The sequence below is a fragment of the Tauraco erythrolophus genome, chromosome 7 (genome assembly GCF_009769465.1).
Source record: "Tauraco erythrolophus isolate bTauEry1 chromosome 7, bTauEry1.pri, whole genome shotgun sequence".
NCBI classification, from domain to species: Eukaryota; Metazoa; Chordata; class Aves; order Musophagiformes; family Musophagidae; genus Tauraco; species Tauraco erythrolophus.
In genome coordinates this window covers 53313579-53335400 of record NC_141471.1, presented here as the reverse complement: position 1 = coordinate 53335400, position 21822 = coordinate 53313579, and the positions used below count along the sequence as shown (strand labels likewise).

Below are 21822 nucleotides of genomic sequence, written 5' to 3'. Positions count from 1 at the left end.
GGTTGTTGTAGGAGAGGACTAGGTCTGCCAGATCAGAATAAAGCATGTACAGACTAATTTTCTGATGAAAGAAATCTGTAGTGGCTTAATCTAAATTTAGTCTTTTCAGATAAATATCAGCAGAAAACACCTACGCAGTTAACCAGCTTTGCTGATTAGCACACACTAATTTTTAGTTAGGAAAAAACACCCTTTGGCAGGAGGAAAGTAATTGTTTTCATGGAAACGTAAATAGTATATTAGCAGAGTATCCTATACAGAGCAGATCTTTATAAATAAACTTAACTAATTATTTAGGTGTAATTTTTGTGATCACTTGCATTTCATAAAGGCACAGTAGTTAATCATCTGTTGTTCTGTCTATGGACACTAGAAACACAGATGAAGTTTGTAGGAAATTGTTCCTCTTTATGCCATTTCCCTGGGGCTAGTGCAAACTTTAGGTTTGTTCCAAGTGTTTTGGCAGTTAACAGAATTTGAATTTGTTCCAGGTTGCTCCAGAGATTTACTACCTTACAAGATCAAATCCAGCATTAGAAAAATAACGCAATAAAAAACCTCAGAATATCACACTTTGAAATTTTCTGGTGAAAACTTGTCTTATATAATAAATAAAAGATAATAAATGTACTATGTATAATGAATATAGAATTGTAAACTGGTCATTCTCTTATTTTAATCAGACTTCTGGCACTTGCTATTTTACGCTGGACAAGTGGCTCAACTTCTCCATGCGTTAGCACCAAATGCCTCACTCATGAAACCACCATAATAATGTGGTGTACCAGTTACCTAGCATTTTGGGGATTTGACAGTACTTAGTTAATAAAAACTTCCACAAATAAAAGAAAACAAAGGAAATGAAGCCCAAAATGCTATGCTATCATAAAAGAGCAGATGTAATCTCAGAATGACCAAAAGTCAGAAGTATAAATCTTTTAAGTGTCAGACAGAGTTTTAATGAGACATGTCTCATACCTTACTTTTTAAAGGTTTGTTTTTCTTTTTAACCCAATAACCTAGCATGTCAACATTTAGAACATATATGTACCACTTACCAAAAAAACCCAGTCTGTACAGTGTGTCAGGACACATTGGTTTTGAATCTGCGTTTTGCTTTGTCACTATTAAACACGTAGCCTTGTATTTGAACTATAGGGATTCTCTTTTAACAAGCAGTAGATAACTAAATAGGTTGCAAACTGAATTAATGGAATATATATATATTTCCTTCAAACAAAACTATTATTTTGTATTTTATTTATATGGATAAAACCACACATGTTCCACCTCTTGTGCATAGGATTTTTGGTCTAGTTGGGTGAACAATATGATAAGTAAAAAACCATCTGGATGATCACATTCAGAGCATAGCAGTTTATGATCATACTCTACCTGGAAGCCAGTAATAAGTGGGTTACCACAGGAGTTTATCCTGGGACCTGTCCTGTTAAACGTTTTTAACAACAACCTGGAGGAGGACATGGAATATACCTATGCTAAGTTTTCAGGTGACTCTAATTTTGGGGTAGCAGCCAACACACTGGCAAGATGGTCATTGAGGGGGACCTAGATAGGCTGGCACAATGGGCCAACAGGAATCTTACAAAATACTGCATGGATAAATGCAAAGTCCAGGCCCTGAGAAGGAAGAGCTCCCTACAATGACACAGGCTGGGGACTGACCAGCTCTGTGGGAATGGCCCTGAGTGTCAAGGCAAACAGTACTTTTGGGCAGAAATAGTCTATCTGTTATTCATAGTGTAATTTTGCTGCTATATCCTCTCTCTTGCGACACAGCTTTTCAATGTGAAGTCCTTAGAATTTGAGGTTTTTGTTCTACAATATGCTCAGTCTTTTATTAAAGGTGATATACCTCGGGTATCCCAATATATTTTACTGATGCTGACTAGTAGCTAAACTGGTTTCTGGTGTAGCAAGTTAACTCAACTCCATAATATGCTTATATAAATCTACTATTGATCTTACGTTGGTTGTTCCCCACCTACATTTACATGGACTTAATCCATACTGAAGACAGAATATATTTTTGGATCACACATGGATTTTATTTTTTCCGTAATAGCTGTATTCTCATGTTTCACAGCCCAGATGACGTTGATTCACCTATTATTATCTCAAACTTTTAATTCATGGTCACACATACAGGGGAAATGTCTCTGCATATGTGAAAGGAAGGGGAGGAGTTTCAACACATGATTTCTATTGTGCCAAGGCCACAGAAGCCCCTCTCTATGTGTACTTTGTTGCCTGCTGGAAGCTGTTGATGTTACCTATGAAATGAACAGCTTTTCTTCAGGACTGGTGACTTTCATCCAAACATTAGGTGTTTGCTCACTCTGTTTGATCTTAAGTCAAATCTAGCCTAGATAAGTCTGAGCCCTCTTCTTTTAAGGAAGACAAGATTTGTTTCCCCTTTAAATCTGATTGTCTCCTGGAGTTGATTCTTGCCCCTTGAAGTCACTGGAAGAAGTCCTGTGGTCTGAAAGATGTATCATGGATCCAGTAGATAACAGATGCCTCAAACATGCTTAATGCAAAGGGAAAAGCAGGAAAGCAGCTTTCCCTGAAAACAGAGTAGATCAGTGTGACTGGAACAAGCATAAGTACTAGAGTCTGACACACTTATCCTTCCTCTCTCACCTGTCACTGGCTTCATATATGCTCACAGCAGCAAGCACATCACACTTCACATTGGTGGAATCAGGGTAAAAATGGAGACAAGCAAAAGATTCAAAAGACTCCGTTCCACCAGATATTTTTGTTCTCTACTAGTCTTTCTACTCTGATGAATTCAATATTTTTAATGAGTCCTGATAATTAAAGCTACTCTGGCATTTAACGTGACTATTATAGCAGAAGACAAATACCACTCCAAAATTCTATGCTACCACAGTATGTTCTCTTGGATCATTATTTGTAGCTGAAAATTCGCAAGGCAAAAGATGCTTTGGGTATTTTCCCCATGGGAACAAAATCAAATGCCATCCTAATTTATTATTAACATTATAAGCAGACATCCTACTAACCTTTTAAAGAGTTGTAATTGTAGTGAGAAATAATGCATAGTAATAATAATTCCACATTTATTACCCCCCAAAATGTGATTACCGTTAAAACACATGTACACAATAATAACTGCATGCATGTTTCATAATTTGCAGTGCAGGCAAAATTTCCGTATTCCTTATTCACTTCTTTTTACAGACTACTAAAAAATAACAACCGCACTTTAAAAAATACTTCTAAATCTTTACCTGTAGATCTTTTTTTTTCTTCCTTAGTGTTTTCCAGGGTGCCTGACAATACAAATTCGTACCATTTTGTGTATTTTTATTGTGATCTTAATATACTCCGTGGCTCAAGGATGTGTGGTGAGTATTTAAACCAAGTATGGCTTAATTTAGCATTCCATTAAAAGAACAACCTGGTACAGATCCGTTAAACACATACCATATTCTCATCTGGTGAATTCCTACTCTTTTTATTATTCATACTTGCAGAGCATGTTTTTCAAAATTAAAGTCTTTTGCTATAATTTGAACTTTCACTGCCCTGAGTCAGGGTGTTGGATTAGGAATCATAGAATCATAGAATGGTTTGTGTTGGAAGGGACATAAGGATGATCTAGTTCCAACCCCCCTGCTATGGGCAGCAAAGCTATTAGCAAATTACACAGATAATCCCTATTGAACACCAACTTCAGTATCACATAGTCTGCTGATATCAAGTACTTTATGGGAAAACTATTTGTAAACATCAAACTTGCTTACTAGTTCAATGGCTGATATATTTGTAACAGACAAGGCATGGCATCAAACAACATTACTTATTTCTATGTGACAACTTACAGAAATATTTCTGTGTAATAACAGGGAGATGTTTTTACTCCAGGCAGATCAGAAAAGATAACGAGATCTTAAAATATGGACAGTATTCCGTAACGAGAAGAGGTACTTTCACTGTGCTACTTACATGATCCATTCATATCTAACGTCTAGAAAGCTTCTCCTGTATGAAGTGAGCTTGCTCAATATTTCTGAAAATTGAGCTTCTTTTACTGTAGATTAGTAGCTAGTTCTACACGGTGAACTTGAATGTCAAATGGGATTTAAACTTCCACCTAAGTATTTGACATTTAGTTGCCTTGTCAGATTCCTAGCACTCAATTCCAGCATTTTGGCTGCTAATGCTAATGAATTAAACATGTTAGGGTACCCAAAGGAAAGAATCCGCACAAAAATAGCATGCTAAACACAATTGGAAATGCTGAGAAGGCAGATGTCTCAAATCATGCCTCTCTGTGGGATTTAGGCAATGTGTTCTGACCAATAGGAAGACAGTGATTCCATGAGCAATTCACAGTGCTAACTGAGATGCCAAGCCCTTTACTTTGTATTTTGTTTATTCACTTGTCCCTGGACCTGCCCTGAGAACATCTACCATGCTGATCCCCATGAACTGAATGGCTAAAGTATCCCTTGTCTGTGAATTCCAATGTCCTGAGAGGTATCAAGAATTACTGATGTTCAGACATTTCTGGGAATTCCTGAACATCAGCTGTGTGAGTAACACACAGCCCTAATAGCACACAGACATATATGTGATTCTTAATGTGCATATAAGCCCAAAATGCATAGAGATGTGCAGTGCCTCCAGGCTAGCTAGCATCTCAGCAACTTCTGTGTATCTGACTTTGGGATTGAGATGAATATTGCGACAGCTGGAATCCTTTTGGATCACTCCCCATAGATCTGACACTCTGACCAAACAAAACAAGCACCATTGCTGTCACTTAAAGATGGTGAAAATGAGAAACGGACACCCTAAGGCCTAAGGCAACGTTGAACATCGGTGGAAGAAGGTAGATTAGAGTTTAGAAGTTCTGGCCTCCAACAAGCTGGTGATCATTCAGTTACAACTTAGAATAAGTCATAAATATGACTTTATCCTTTATTGAAGCAAAAATAGCCTGTAACCATTGAAATGCTTAGGAGAAACGTTTAATCAGTAGGAATTATTAGTTCCTGCAAAGTAATGCCTCTAGAATTCTCAGCTAGCAGAGGAGTTAGGTGTTGAGGTTTCACTCTCAGTTGTAGAGCAGATGGTGTTTTCCTGGATGGGTTGCACACCATTGAAGAAGCCCTCATGCATGTCTATGTTTTTGGATAAGTTTAGTATAAATAGCATTTTTAAAGATGTGGAACAAAATCACGTTTAACGGATTTTTCACTTCACTCTTTCTCATCTCATTTCATAATGTTAGCCATTATGAGTTTAACTCACATTCTATCTGTTATGTCTCATCTTTTTAAATGACTACAAGCCCCTGTAAAATATATTGCTTAATCACCATTCAGGCTGTCAGTTATTTTACAACATGCTATAAAACTTCATTATCAGTGGTTAGGATGAAATAAAAAGCTCTAATAACACACTTTAAAAGAGAAGCTTAAGTACAGGGCAGGGCTTATGTGACAGTGCCTGTTAAAATCAATTTCACACTACCAACCCACTCTCCCCATTTATGCTCTTATCGTCTCCCTTTTTAAGTGGTGAAGGTTGGAGTGCAACTAAAACTAGAGCTCTAGGGACTTGCACAACTGGCCAGAAAATTCCTCCCTTCCTTGGGTAACAGCTCTGAGTTGAGTACATTTAGCCTTTAGAAGAAACAGGCTAAATTTCCTCAAATTTCCCGTAGGAAATGCATTAAAACATTTTTTTATTTCCCAGTCTAGGGAGAAAATGGATCTCCTTGGATAACTGAAATGACAGGGGTAGTTAAAGTTGAGACCTTGTACTTGAATCATACGTGATAGCAGAAGTAGCTCTGAAATGGAGAAAGGATATTATTCATGTTTAGCTTTTTAATCACATACTAAAATATGTTTTGTTTTATACTTGATTAATTGAAATTGATAGAATTTACATAGTCAATAAAGCAAACACATTTCTTTTTGTGCTCTGTGCAAGAACCTTTCTCACCTGCATGGCCACATAAGATATTTACTGAAGTTCCTTAATTTTGCAGGAATATGTTGGCTTGAGAATCTCTTGCTTTTGAGCACTGAGAGAGAAACTATTCAACTAAGCCCAGACTTCATTTGGTTGACCTTATTGGCATCTAATGAACAAAAAGAGTGTCTCCCACCTAAATCTGAGTAAAGTGTTACAGGAAAAGGAGAGAGGTTTTATTAGAGCAGTGAGCTGGATGGGAACTTCAGAGCCATATATTCCCAATTATAAACAAACTACAGTCAGCCCCCATAGCAGCTGCATTTCTGTTTATTTCATATTTAACCTTCTCCTCTTCTCACATCTCCTGTCTTTTCTAGGTTGGCTGTATGCCTTGGGTTTGGAATACCAATTCCAGCAGTTCAATAGTTATCATTTCTCCTGGTGGAACAAACAAAACAATGAATGAACTTCCATGTGACACAGCCCACTATGCTTTCCTTTCCTGTGTAGTGGGGACTCTCACCTTGGCAATATTTCTACGTGTATCTTCCTTGCCAAAAATGATACTCCTGCTTTTTGTTACGATTTTGTACATAGTTATTCTGGAACTCAGTGGTTACAGAAAAGCAGTGGGGTAAGTATCTCGCAAAGTGAAAGCAACGGGTATTTCTGTATAGATACTCACGACATTGACTACTCATCTATGAATTGTCCTCTAGTATTCAGTGCTGCTTGGGGCTATATACTCAGCAGAGCAAAAGAAATACTTAAGCCATCCTCTCCCCAGAAATTGTAGGATCTAGTAAAATACATCAACAGGAGATCATCTTTGAGAACTAGCAACTATTGCCCCATTATTTCGTAGTTTTATGCTAACATGCCTCAGCTGAACACACTACAGTCTAATTATAATACGAAATAGAAAAATACTGTAAAAAACTTCACTTCCATATTTCAGCAGCCCTTAACCAACCAACTCCAGTTTCATTTAAGCTTTTGAGCTTTTACATGTTTTTAGATTTCCTAATTAAAAACATGCACACACATTACAATAATATATAGCATTATAAAATCCTGAAGAAGTTGAATGTTGATCTGATGCAGTGATCAGATTTACTGTCACCCATCTCCTCTGGAGCCTCTTCAGAAAAGGCTAGTGATTAGGGCATACCCACATGTTCTAAACTAAAGATCTGATATTAAAAACATGCAGTGTTAGGTATTAGAAAACTTGGAATAAAATCTCATTTACTTTCTTTTTATTTTTAAGGGGTGGCTCCTTTTATATGCGTGGCTATGAACCAATATTAGCCATTTTGCTATTTTCTTGTGCTTTGGCACTGCATTCCAGACAGGTGGACTTGAAGCTGCGTCTGGACTACCTCTGGGCTGTGCAGGTAAGTCACAGGACTTTTCTTTCTAGTATCCATGCACACAAAATGATTTACTTTTTGAATTGACTTGCAAATACTTTCAGAACAAATTAGTTGGACTAAGACACTTTCAAAATTTTCCATGTCTGTTGGGGTTTACAGAGGGCAATTATTAGAGCATTCTTTCCACAGACCTATAAAATTCATTTGGTCTGGAGAAGTGATTTTTTTTGTTTGTAGTTGTTCCATAACAGTACATCATTAATAAAGTAATATATTTATATCTAAGGTGCCTTATGAATAGGGAGAATTTCAAACATGGGAAATTGACTGTTAGCAATATAAACTTGAGATAGAGAAATTAAATCCAGGGGTTTTTTTCATCTTATAATACAAAAAAGAGTGAAAATAAGTTGATGTTCAGGTAAACTGAAAAGAAGCAAATAAAACTAATAAAGGCAATACTTATATCATGCAATCAAACTATGGGACTCTTTTCCAAAGGAAGATCAAAAGTTTTTTTAGATACCAAATACATGGACTTTTTGTTTTGAAAATGTATTTCCTAACTATCATAATCACAGCAAAACCTAGAGAAATTATATTAGCCAGAAGCAGGGGCATCAGGAAACGTCAGCCTCCTGTCACACCTCTCAGCAGTCCTATTCCCACCTCCAAAGTGTTTCACACTGGCCCCTGAGGGAAGGAGAAAGTTGAGGAAGATGACTTTGTTTTGATGGAATTTGGAAGTTGCCTTTATGATAAATCTTACACTCTTACACTCCTGTAGTTCACAGGGGTCACATCCTGTTCTCACCTACACCCTATTAACTCTGTTGTTAAAAGGACTCTATAAATCGTCACAGTGCTTGCTTTTACATTTAGGATCAAGATGAACACATGGATTAAACACATCCCTGACTCTACTGTGTTACCTAGAATGGAGAAATCGGGAATGACTTAGCTCTTATCTTCTACTCTTAAACTTTTTCAATCTAACAGTTAAGATCTATTGGGATTTTTTCTTTGTCTTGATGTCCAAGACCCTGTCCACCTCTTTTATGATTTAAATTTATCTTATTCTATAATTTCTGTGGACTCTGTGTTGTTTAACTGGGTCAATAATCAATAACACGTGATTACTTCATTTAATTTTTGTCCTATGACCTGCAGTATTGATAGGTGCTGTGCCTGTCAGCCTCAGAAGTTTGTTTTGGACAAACTGATAACAGTTTCTGCTTGCAGTAGTGCCAAATATAGTTTTCAGGTGGAAGAAAATCCCCTGACTTTGAAACTCAGAGCAGCACATGACTGGCTGTATAGCAGCTATCTGTTATAGACTGGCACATTGTGGAGGTATGTGTGTGCCATATGATCCATGAATACGAGACCTTCTGTATGTTATTCCTAGCCATGAAATAGCAAGCAGGAAGAGAATGTTTTGCTATCCTGTGGCCTTTCAACAGGTCAAGAGTGAGTTCCAGCATCTGAAATGCTTTTCATCATTCCAGCTACTATGACTTGCATGATGAATTGTGTATGCCTAAGGAATGTACTTGTTAAAGATTCTTAGTTTCAAGTTGGCTTTTAATTAGCTATCAATTAGTTTCAAAAATTCAAGTACAGGAAATTAATGGGATGCTTGCCTGCTGAAAGAACAGAACCAGACAATAGTAAAGGAAGAAGCTTTTTCTCTTTTCTTGGCGCCCGGTTTCACAGAAATACCTAGTCTTCTGCCAGTGTTGTTAAAACCATTGTTCCCTTACTCCAAAGGAGATTAGGGGAGTTAAGACATAGGGATGCCTATCAAATTTCAGTAATGTCCAGTGACATCTTCAGGTACCATTTCAAAAAGTGCTTTTCATCTGAGAAGATCAAATGCCATTTTCAGATCTTTTCAATTGCAAATCAAGTACTTATGTGGTACCATCTTGTCTGTGAGATTTGCATGATAATAATCAGAAAGGAAAAAAAATCAGTGTAGGTAGAAAATCCAGAAATTAGGGATCAATTTCACTACCATTCTTTGAAATCAGTATGCTGGGTTGATGCTTGGCCTCTTTGATGCTGATATATCTGATGGTACCTATTTGATGAAGGCCAGGTTACATGAGGCTTTGGGCAACCTGGTGTAGTGGAGCATTTCTCTGCCCATGGCAGGGGGGTTGGAACTAGGTGATCTTTAAGGTCCCTTCCAACCCTAACCATTCTATGATTCTATGATATATCTGGGCATATACTATTGTTCTTCTCGATTCCACATGGAAGATCTGTTTTCTCTCCAATAAATAATAATGGCTAATGTGTTATAAGGAATGTTGTCCTTGTTTCCACTACATCATGTGGAAAAAATATTTTTTTCTGGTTGATGATAAGTCGTTAAGAGATTTATATTTGTACATACTGTTCACACATCAGCAGTGTTGTAAGTTCTTGTTGATTTTGCTAGGTTTTTTTCTGTGCCAAATTTAACCTTTCTGAATATCACAGTATTTCCAGAAAATATCTTTTTGTGTTGTGTTTTTTTCTAACAGGCAGTGGGAGGAGAATTTAATTTCCTACATAATATTGTTGAGTAACTCTGTGTGCCTCATACGACAATAACTGAATCACAAATATAGGAGCATTTTACTTATTTGTGACCGATAATCACTTTTGCTTATGCAAATTATTCAACAAAACTGGAGGGTAATAAAAAAGGGCAAATAAATACAAGCAATAAATTTATGAAGAAGCTAAAACTGCTCAAAAAAATGGAGTTACTCAGTCACCCGCTGTTTGTCAGGGGAGGAAAATAAGAATAGTACAATAATATGACTGACGGCTGCATTCTTTAGGGAATACTAGAATATCGTTCAGCTGTCTTTTCTAATCCGTGACTCTTGGAAGAAGTATGTATTTTACAGTCAGCAGGCAAGGTTTGTCAGGCGGCTTGCACTTTCTCTTAAAAATCTGGCCCTGCAGAAGCAGCGTGATGGGTCCCTTCCCTGTGGTTTTAGTGCCGCCTTCAGGTACAAAGATGATGTTTCTGCTTCTTTTTAGCTGTATCTTGAAACAGTGGGTTTTCATATCGTAACTCTTCAGTCGGTGACACGCTACAGCATTTTTATGCTTATTAAAGAGCCATCTGATAGCTCGAGTGATGCAACAGCTCAGATCGCTTCCTGAACGGGGGATGCGTAACCAGTTGCCAGCATTGCAAAAACTGTGGGATGCTGTCTGATTTTGTAAAATGCAATAGCTCTTAATTACATTGATGTTGAAAGCCATAGTACCGAAGAACGTTTTATATTTTGTCACGGGGTCCGAAGCAAAACCAAAGCCTGCTTTTAAATACTGCAGCTCTGCAAATACAGTTAAGTTCTGCAAAATGACCTAGCTGCCACGAATACTGAACAGGTATATGCAAAAAGGAGAATTTTTTAAAATCATGTTGCTCATGCCTGCGTATTTTCTTTCTTGTTTATTTTCACAATAATCTGCCTTGTTTTTTGAGCCAGCAGCTATTGCATAAATATCATGCTGGCAGCTTTCCTTAATTAACCAATAGGAATAAGGGAAAATAGATGAAGCTTTGGATGTTATTTAGCTGTCTGGATAATATTTCCAGCAGGAATGTAAATACCTGCAATCTGTGCTATTTTAATCTTCTTTCTCTGGCCCCAAGTACTCCTTCTCCCTTCTCAGGTTCTGTTTTGCCTGGGAAAGGGTGATGCCTACACATCCTTATATCTCAGCTGCTCAGAGAGTAGGCACTAGGAGTTCACGAGCCACTAGAAGGAAAGACAGTTTTAATTACATTCCCCTGAAGGGCAGAAAGCAGGAAGCTGGAAAAAGGTCCAGAATATATCAGTAATCGTTTAACTTCACTCCCCATAGAGCCATGTGATGGGATAGTTTTAGAGTCCTCACTGCTGAATGTGACTAAGTCTTTTTTTAACTCGTCTTCACTCCTTATCTTCCCTTGCAAGAGACACAAGGAGAACTTTCCTTTTTCCCCAGCTAGCTCCTGAGGAGTTGCATGTATTAGAGCTGCCTGAGGCAGTGCAGGGTGAGAAGATGGACACTCAAACTCTATGCAGTACTAGCAGAGAAGGTACACTTCAGTTCATATTCCTAGCAGATCACTTTAATAAAAGCAGGATGTTAGACATTTGGTATGTCTGGATGGTGTAAGTGCAGTCCACGCCAAGACTCCAGATAGGGTAACAGCAACAATATAGCAGTATTAACCCAGTGTGTGGCCTAAGCTAATAATATACCTTGCTTTTCAACACTACTAAGTAGCTCAGAAGGAGTACTATGCTAATTCCATGAATGTTCTGCTTCTAGGTCTGGAGCTAGGTCAGACAGAGATAACACAGCTTATTCGTCATGACACTGCATTGCCCCATATCGCCATTGCCAGTGCAAATGTATCCCTGAACTACATACAGGGAGAGAGTTGGCTAGGAACTGCCTGGCCTGAAACAGGGCACAAAAAGCTAAAAGCACTTGGCCTACATTCCCCTCGTTCTGCTCTTTACATAATTTGTCTCTATTTAGGATTTGCTACCATTACCCACCATGGTATTACTCAAGGGCCTTTCATGACCTTAGTGGCTTTCATCTCATTTCTGGCAACTGAAACGTCTCAGAGTCAAAATTGTTGTTAACAGTTTTGTATCCAAAGAGGGGAAGACACACTTGCTATGTGTGTTGGAAACGTAGCATTCTATTGTGTTTCTTAGCAATGGTGACATGCTTGATACCTTTCCCTGCTCTTAAGGATTTTGCCACCCCTTCAGTCATGACTTTGGTGGTTTGGTTTGAGCCACTAGTTCTTCACTCAAGAGCTCAGTTCTCAGCCTCTTAGTCATGGCTGTAGTCCCATCGTTGTGAACATTGTCACACCCGTACCTGCACACACACAGTAGTGCCACTGGCATTTCTCTCCCAGTAGTTTCATGATTGTATTGAAGTGAGACAGAAAGGAAGGGAAGGGCCATCACATGTTTTAAAGTTCTATCAGAAGGAAACAACCAAAATACCAACAGGATAGAGAGTCCTTTCTCATTTATTTTATGTTGGTATATAAGAATTGTCTTTTATTTCTGTGTGTCAAAGGCTGGACAGAAGTCCAGGTATATGACCAGAGTCACAAGGGTCTCCTTCAGTCCTGGCAGCTTTGTCCTTGTGCTGTGGCTTGCTCTGAAACCTTTGTTGTGGATCATACACAATGGTAGGAAACACTTCTTATTGCTGAAGAACCTTTTCAATCATGTCTTCCAAAATGAATGCGTTGGTCCATGACTGAGCAAGGCAGAGGAATCTGATCACACATTTCCAGATCAGAAAAGCAGATCAAAACCAGCAGCTGCCAGTGATTGAGCAACGTCACTATCTATGCAATGTGTCCAACTGATTGCTCCACTTACCTGCCCTTGCTTGATTACTTTGACTTGTCCAGGAATCTCTATACCCTGGCCCAAATGTGTATTGTTCTTTAGGCTGCTATTCTGCCCCATATTGTATTGGGAGCTTACTCTGGAAGCTTAAACATTTCTAGGAGGAAAATAACAAAAAAGTTCTTATTCAAAAAGTAGAGGAATGGATAAGCACACCCAAAATGGATTTTTTATTCAGAATATGAATTCAGTTTGCAAATCTCTTTGCTGTCATCAGAGTAAAATTTCCCATATTTCAGTATGATGTAAAAAATTAATTTGTAAGCTTAGTTTGGATTTTCAGCTGGAAAAAAGCTTTTTAGTTTTACTATTAGAACATTTAAATTCCAACAATCAGACTAAACACAAGAGGCCATTACACACATTTATAGACAACAATAAGTCAGAGACAGAGTTATACCACCAAAATAGGGGAAAGATCTTTTAAGAAAACAGCATATGAAATTTAAACAGCAAAACAAAATGTGTCAGGAAAACAGCTCACAAACAGGAAATAGATACTTGTTTGGAATAAAAATTTCAGGTGTATTTCCTGCAGGACATAACTGCTATTTAGTGCTTACTGATATTTCACCTCTGGAATAAATTCTGATTCTTATTACACAAATTAGAGGAGGAACTCAGAATGTCTATTTCAAAAGGGAATGATTCCTGAAGAAGTTATATTTATAAAACCAGTTCTCTTTCAGCATTCTTTCTACTTGTGAAGAAATTTAAGAATACAGAAGTAAACTGCACAGAAAAGCAGACTGATTTGAATACCTAAGTTTTGTCATGGAAAGCAAAAATTTGCTTCCTGAAAAAAAAAAAAATCACAGGAAAAGAATATTGTAATACTATACAAAGGCAAGAGGTGACTGGTTTTCTCCAACTTAGACGGGAATGAATAGTGAGAAAAGCATGTAGACTTTGTAACAGATCAGGATAGCAAATTCTAGATAGAAAAAGGACACCAACACAGATGAGAGCAGATTCTTCAGTGGTTTACGTGATTGCAGTTTCTCAACAATGCCTGAGAATTTGGCCTTCTAGTCTTCTGCTGACTCTAACTAGATAAACAAAATCATATTTGGATCACGGCAGAAGATTTGTGTTACAGTTCTGTGAGTGTGCTGAACAGCGAAGAATAAGCTGTGATTTCTGACATGAGTTGTATGATACTGATCAAATGTTTTCTAATTGAAATCAGAATTTGGGGCCAAAAGTCACTCTAACAACAAGAAGCAAATTCTAGAGAAGTAATTTTTCAGAGGAGTCTACTAAGGACGAGGCTGGAATTTGTAAACCTAAGAGTCCCAAATGAGATCCCTAGACATTCAGTATTTTTCCAATAAGAGGCCTGGTTTTTAGAATTGTTTCCTAATGCGTGACTCTCACTAACTCCTGTGAGACAAGACCCCTGTGATAGGATGCCAGTATCATGGGTGAAGGACCTCAGCCATGTGAACTCCTAGGCACTCTTTCTGGATGCTGTCACATGAATGATAGAATTTCTGTTGCTGTTGTGCACAGAAATTTCTGTTTGCAGGAACTGTATATGTTTTCACGACAAATACCAGAGTAATTAAAACCAACTCTAGAAATGCTAACTATTTTTATATGAAAATATTTTATTTTAATTGCATATCATTCTTACAGATGTTCAATTTTAAAACCTTTTTCTCAGCTGAAGTTATTGTCTTACCAGATTTACTTTAAACACTGGTGATTCTCCAGACTTGTCTTTTTTGAAAGATGGATCAAATACTGCTGTCACTGTCTCCATCTACCTGGGAAGTAACTAGTATCCAAGGCCAATGTGATTTGAGTGGGATTATTCTAGCTTTTTACTCTGTAAAATTTAAAAGAAGAAAGAACTACAGAAGGCACCAATACACATAGCTGATCAAGCCCTGAAAGTAGTCATCGTCCTAGAGACTTTAGCTTGAATTACTGAGGACTTAAAGGGATTTTGCCCCCAGTGTAAAAGCACAGTATAGGAGAACTATGCCCATTCTGCTTTGCAGGCATTATTCTGCTTGGTTTAATTTCAAAGGATGAATTAATGGAAGCTACTTGATGGCTTCAGCTAATTTTTTGCGTATTGGAAAGGCTTTTCTTTTGTTCTATCCCCACAGGCAGAAGAAGAGAGAGATGATATGGAAAGAGTCAAGCTGGATAATAAAAGAATTCTCTTCAACCTGTTGCCAGCACATGTTGCACAGCACTTTCTTATGTCTAACCCAAGAAATATGGTAAAACAAGATAAAATTTAAATAAATGGTGACATTGTATGGGTGTGACTCTGTGTAGCTTGGGTCACTTTTCCACTGTATGTTTTTGAGAAAAGCTTGGAGTTATAAAATTTCATTCATGTTAAAAGGAATAGTTTTGTAAAAACTTGTGTTCAAGAATTAGATTGGGATTATTTCTTTCGTGGTAGTGTCCTCCTTCTCTGAAGAATTTTAATAAAAAGCAGGATAAAGGAATGTTGTATCATTCAACTTCAATGCATGCAAATCACTATTATTTTTTTTTCAATCAATTTAGAATGTTGAGATTTTAGTTCATGAACTCAGTTTAGTGCTGAATGGTGAAGTTTATGAAGAGCCAGACACTTCCATAGGAACCACTCTAGTTCTAGAAATACGCTGCCATTACCAAACCCATTCATTTAAAGTTAAAAACAGGGAATTGTACACACCCAAGGAAGACACAGTAACTTTTAACATCAAAAGCTGCAGTGATTAAATAAAGTGGTTCAGGAAGCCCTTACCAGAGTCCTTCCTGTGCAGCTGCAACACCTGTAGCACTGGAGTAGCCATGATGGCCATGATACTGCTCCTGAGAGTTTGGATCAATGTATTTGAACCACAGAAGAGTGGTGTTACTTTCCGTGAGCCCTCTGAATTCTTAAGCAGAAACCTTACTGTACAGAACAGCATTGTATTGTTAATGTTGAATATAGGACTCTCTAACTCAGAGAAAGACATGAAGGAGCAAGGCTGGTTTTGTGCTGCAGGGTAAAATTGTTCCGACTCCTATTTTAGTTACAAAACAAAAATGAGGAAATGCAATTGTATTTCTCATACAATAAATGTTCTACAAGCGTTAAGACTTTCTACAAAGTTTTTACTCACTGCTTCCATGTCTCAACAGAGAAAAAGACTGAGTTGTTTTAAACGGGTTTAATAGCTCAGATGTTAATTTTCTTTTGTGTTTTTGAGTGGAGAGATCTTTCAACTTCTTTTTATTTAGGCTGGCTTTCTCTGTACCAAAAATCATGGCTTTTGTCCTAGCTATTGCTTAGCGGTAGAATAGATATCATAATAATGATGTCTGGTTTAGATTGATCTTTTTAAATAAAATTATATCTGCTCATGAACTGCAGGACCTTTATTACCAGTCGTATTCGCAAGTGGGAGTGATGTTTGCTTCCATCCCCAATTTCAATGATTTCTACATCGAATTGGACGGCAATAATATGGGAGTGGAATGTTTACGCCTGTTAAACGAAATTATTGCTGATTTTGATGAGGTAAGGTCTAAACGTTTTGTCTTTTGAGTATCAGTTCCACCAAACAATCAACAGAGATTATCTGTAGCAACTCACAGTATCTTAAACTGCCTAATAAAACAGTACTGTAAATTTCCTATTCAATTGTAGTTGGTGTCGACTGGGCTTCTCCAGAGTGCCTAGGTTGTACTTTTAGGTACATGAGTCTGACCTCAAATTCCTCTAATATAGGAAGAGTGAGTTAACAGTAGTTTTTTCAGTGACCCTAAAGAGGGTAAGCCTCAACTTACCAAAAATAATATGATTTAATCAATTTGCTCATATTATCTGATAACTGTGGTTGCTTGTCTAAAATATTATGTAATATTTAACAGTTTTATGTTTTAAACAAAGCTTATGGACAAAGAATGTTATAAGGACATAGAAAAGATCAAGACAATTGGAAGTACATATATGGCAGCTGTGGGACTCGTACCTACTTCAGGAACAAAGGTAAGAAGATTTTACGTCATGGTCATTTGTGAAGGAACCATTCTCCATTAATTTCCAGACGAACATCAGAAACACAACTAACTCTATGTGATTACAGATAACTTGTATTACTTCTTTGCAACAATTTAAATCTGAAATTCAAACAACTGTAGTCTGAAAAGAAAAATTGCTGTCCTAGCAGTTGCTCATGTGGCTTCATTTGGGATTTCATCTTCTGCAACTCTGGATTCTCTGCAAATTGGCATATAAAGCTCCTAAGTGAGAGTGGTAGTGTTTTAAACGTGGTATCTTAAGATGATCTTGTAAGGTCCAGGGAAGGGAGGCCTCTAGGTATAATGAATTGCTGCAAAACTAACACAAGAAAATTAAAAGGTGATATTTTTTTCTTCTTTATATTGAAATCTGGGTGCAACCGACAATCAAAACAAATGCCCTCTCCCAACCCCCGTCGTGGACAGGAACTTAGTGCTAGCTACATTGCTGCACTTTACCCTGGTCCCTCCAAATCAGCTCTTCTTTGTCTCTACTGCTAACATTCTTTTTACCCTTTTAATTACTCAACAAAAAAAAGTCAAATTCATGTTAGACTGTCTGGTTCTGGGGCACAGTTCTTTTATATGCTCATTACTCCTCCTGAGTGTGTTTCTCACCTTAAGTTTGTGTCTAGGGACAGAGATTTTCTAGATTTGCATGCAGCACCTGGAAAAGCAGAGAACCCTGTGGACAGTATACTGCGTATACTGTATGCAGAGTACTATACACATTAATAATTATATTAATAAAACTAATTTATGGGGGAATAATTTATGAAAAATAATAAAATTATTAGCATGAAGAATATAATGAAAATTAAAGCAATCCATACAGCTTGTCTGCTCAGAATTTCCAGACACTCCTCTCCTGTTCTGATACACGTATACGTATGCTGTAGAGGTACACTGACACCTATGCATATGATTTAGCATTGCAAAATAACGTCAAATTAAAGGGCAAAAGCAAAAAGGACCAGAAGATGGCCTGTGAACTTTCTAGCAAAAATTATCCTTCTTAAGTAAATAAAAAACAAGACCACACTGAAATCAACTGTTAGAATTGTGTTGGATATATCACATGCAACTAATTTTCTGGTCTGCAGGGTATTTGCAACTGATGCTTTCCTTTGTATCATTCCTAGAAATCTACAGATTACAAAAAGGTATTTTAAAAACTCTGTTTACGCTGAAATATTTGACTCCTGGGTCCCGAGACGGGCAAAAAATTGATCTTTTGAATTTTGTTCAGTGTGATCCCAGGCAAACAGGCAACGGCATACTTGTGTGCCTGCTATAAATGCTCTTTGAACTATAATCCTGAAAACAAGTGTGTTATTGGGTAACTTTGGCAGCATATGTTCCAAAACCTAAACATGTTTGTCTCTTGTATTTTATAGTTACTAACTGAAGGGTCAGCTGAGTTAGCCCAGTACTGAAGATACCTCTCTGAGCTTGTGTTAGTAATGCATTTTAAATCATTGCAGAAGGTCTTGTACAGGACTCTGCCTCTCTCTGAAATCTTGGGGCAAATTTTGATCTTTTCTGTACAGGTAGAATTTATTTAACATTCTGCATTCCAGAAAACCTAAAGATCTTGTGTGAAACAGCCAATATTTTTTACTTTAACTTGGGGTTTCAGCTCTTCTGTGATGTATTCCCACTGCTCGTGTGATGCAAACAAGTAGAAATCATTCACATCCTCTTGGCAATTTCCCACTAGGTCTTCAGCATGCAGCTATGCATCGGAGGTCTGATGATCCTGGGTAGCCCATCATGCACAGATGGTCACTGCCAGCCATCATACAGTCCCTGGGCTGCCCTATGGAGTCATATGTGTCCATGCAGAGCCGTAAGAGACTCAAGTGCTTCTGGTCTCCCCTCTGCCAGGGGTGTCCCAGCTTAAACAGAAAATCTGGCACAACCTCTGATTGTGAGCCACCAATTTCTTACTAGGATTTGGACATGAGCAGAAAGCAGTGGCCAGGGTTAACTGTGCTCTTAACTGATGATATTTACACACATAAGAACCCAGTACCCTGATGAAGTCCAATATTTAACTCTCATATTTTGCAGGACTGTTGTTTCTGCAGCTTGACTTCAGCAGGTGACTATAGTAAATGTACATAGCCTCTGTCAGAGTGGTTTTGCTGTGATGCTCTGGGCAGTCTTTCCAGTAACTATTCCTCTGATGTTTAAATAAATAATTACTTGCCAGTTACACCATCAGAGCAGCACACAAACCGAGCTCTTTGTAGATCTTTTGCACAATGTAAGTTCATTGTGTGTGTGGAGTCCTTTGAAATTACGTCTGTGATTTCACCAGAGTACTGACTCCACCAGGGCCCTAACTTTGTGGTGTTTTTCAGGGCAGGTTCAAAAGAGCTTGCACTAATCCTTTTGAGAGGCATCTGTCACCTGCAGCACATTCAGTATTTGTCACTAGTCCTCTCTCCCACAACCCTGAGGGGCATTACAGGAAATCAAAGCATTCATCGGGCAGCAAAGAAATGGAAGGATAAGGAATGTAAAGAAGATTAGAGTTTTGAATAAAACTATACTCTCCTCCCTCCCTCCTCCAGGCATTCAATATTCTTCTTCTTCTCTGTTAGAAATGTAGCCATCAGCTCTTTAAACTTAATTCTTGTTCTTCCTTTGTCTTGGTGAGGCTGGAAAAGAGTAGAGCTAGTTGACATTGCAAGAAGCAGAATGCCAGAGACCCAGGCAGGTAAATAAAAATATCTTTCCTAAAAACTGGGACTTCCCCAAGGATGACTTTCATAATTTTTTGTTAGCATTTGGCTCTAATTTTTGTAAATTTCCCAGCCACATGAAGGAATCCTTTCAAACTGAGCCAAATAAAGCAAATAGCAGCCTGTTTCTCAGGTTTCTCAGCCACTGTCAAGTACTCCATTTATACAATCTCACTGTCGTGACAAAAACCCAGCGAACCCTCATCTCATGCCAGCTGCCACAGTTCTGTTGTGCAACACCTGACTGAAGCTAGACTGCCACTGACCCTGCATTTCTTTTACCATATCCTACCTTTAGCCCACTTTCATTTTGAAAATCTGTTCAAGAATTCACATATATTCTTCAAATAAAAGCACAACATAAGAGCAACCACACCAAGTCAGGTGAAAGCTCTATTCTAGTAACCTATCTTTAACCAGCCAGCGGTAGATCCTAGGGGAGGGGCCTGAGTTACAGGACAAACATGCAAACCTCTCTTTTCCACTTTCTAATGATATGCTGCTTAAGAAATTATAGAGCTACCGATAATATCTTTTTACTACTGTGTAGCAAATATTTCTTCCATAAGTTTGAGTAATTATGTTTGAATCTAGCTAACTTTTGGAATCCTCTGAAAATTAGTTCCACAGTTTAATTAGACCGAAGTTGTGAAAATATTTTCTTATGTTTTAAGGTTTTTTTATGAGCATTTCATTTGATCCCTTCTGGTTCTTTTGCTTTGGTTCATTTAGATATGTTTTATAACCACTCACTTCAGCTTGCCTGGAAAGGAAAGAAAATAGGGGTGTTCTGCATCTCACAGGATTAAACCTAACAGGAATTTTGTCAATGGGAACAGCATGCACCCCATGGAGCTGGGAGCTAGCAAAAACCCCAAAGGGAGAAGAGGGCAGAAACTATAGTTATTAATAATCATCAGGCAAAACAGTTTTGTAAGAAAGCAGGTTAGATTCCCTGCCATGCTCACAACAAACATCTGCAGCTCTCTAGCAACAGAACCACTTTACCACGGGAACTTTGCTTTCCATTCTTCCCAGAAATCAAAAAGAGAGAGAGAAGGAGGAAAAAAATAAATAATTCAGTACTTGAGAAAAGATGGCATGTGCTGTAGCCACCATCAAAAATTTCTTTCCACAAACAGCAAAATGGATTAGGTTCTTTTCCTACGCCATCCAGCCTGAGCTTTTCATTGTTTTTACTTTGGTGTTTCACCTGCCTCTCAGTATCATACAAATCTAATGTGCAATACTATTTTGTTTCTAGGCTAAAAAATCAATTTATTCCCATCTTAGTACCCTGGCAGATTTTGCAATAGAGATGTTTGACGTTCTTGATGAAATCAACTATCAGTCTTACAACGACTTTGTCCTACGAGTTGGTAAGTCACGTTTCTACAGTTATCACACAAGCAGAACATTGTTGTTTATTGGCTTTCCCTGTGCTGTCTGCACAGGATTACCTGTCCTGTGTTCATGATGAAAACTGAAAAGCCGCCTTTAGCAGAAGAGTCACGTCCATGTAAAAGGTCAGCAGGCTGGATGATGAGCATCAGTATTAAGCAATTATAGTTGTGTTCAATTCCAGTGTGTTTACTTAATCTACGCACCACTAAAACTAAACTGCACCGATAATTTTATGCAATATTGTTAGTATATCCAGTCTCGTGGCTTGTATTGCTTTTCATTGCTAAACTGCTGAAATCTGGGTCTGACTGTACTTAACCGTTAAGTTGCATCTACAAAAGCTTTGTTGTCATTAAAAGTGTGATGGGACCTTTTTGTCCACAGACGCCAAATCACCTCAACCAGGCCTGTTTTCTCCAACAAATCAAATCCTCTGGTCTTCACAACACAAACCTTCCCATGCAATCCTTCACATGTTATTGTATGTCTTACCTCTCCGAGTTCTTTCTCCTAACCTTCTTCTCCCCTCTTCCCTTCCTTCCCTGCATGCTGCTCTTCTCCAATGGTACTTCCACTGCGGTTCTCATTTCATTGTGTATTCCAATATGGATAGTTTTCTCCAGTTTCTTTCTCTATATATTTTCATGACCAAATTGTGAGAATGAGCTGGACAAGGCAAAAAGTGAGGTTTCTAGCAGTGGAAGATTGAGAAAGACCAAGACATCAAGGGTAACAGTAGGAGTTACATATCCTTGCCCTCCTGTACATCCCAATAATTATAAACCCCAAATTCTCTTTGAACTCTGTTGTAACTGGTCTTTCCAGATTTCCAAAAGTGCGGAAAACAAA

At 37.9% G+C, this 21822-nt stretch overlaps 1 protein-coding gene across 1 annotated transcript in view; it reads left to right on the top strand.

The window, feature by feature from the left end:
* ADCY1 (adenylate cyclase 1) overlaps positions 1-21822 on the top strand; it is a 153201-nt gene that overhangs the window by 129322 nt on the left and 2057 nt on the right. Inside the window, exons 12-18 of the mRNA XM_086614699.1 lie at positions 3306-3395; positions 6357-6613; positions 7250-7376; positions 14917-15033; positions 16170-16316; positions 16689-16787; positions 20834-20948. Of these exons, the coding sequence (XP_086470825.1) occupies positions 3306-3395; positions 6357-6613; positions 7250-7376; positions 14917-15033; positions 16170-16316; positions 16689-16787; positions 20834-20948 (952 nt within the window). The remainder of the gene's footprint in view (positions 1-3305; positions 3396-6356; positions 6614-7249; positions 7377-14916; positions 15034-16169; positions 16317-16688; positions 16788-20833; positions 20949-21822) is intronic.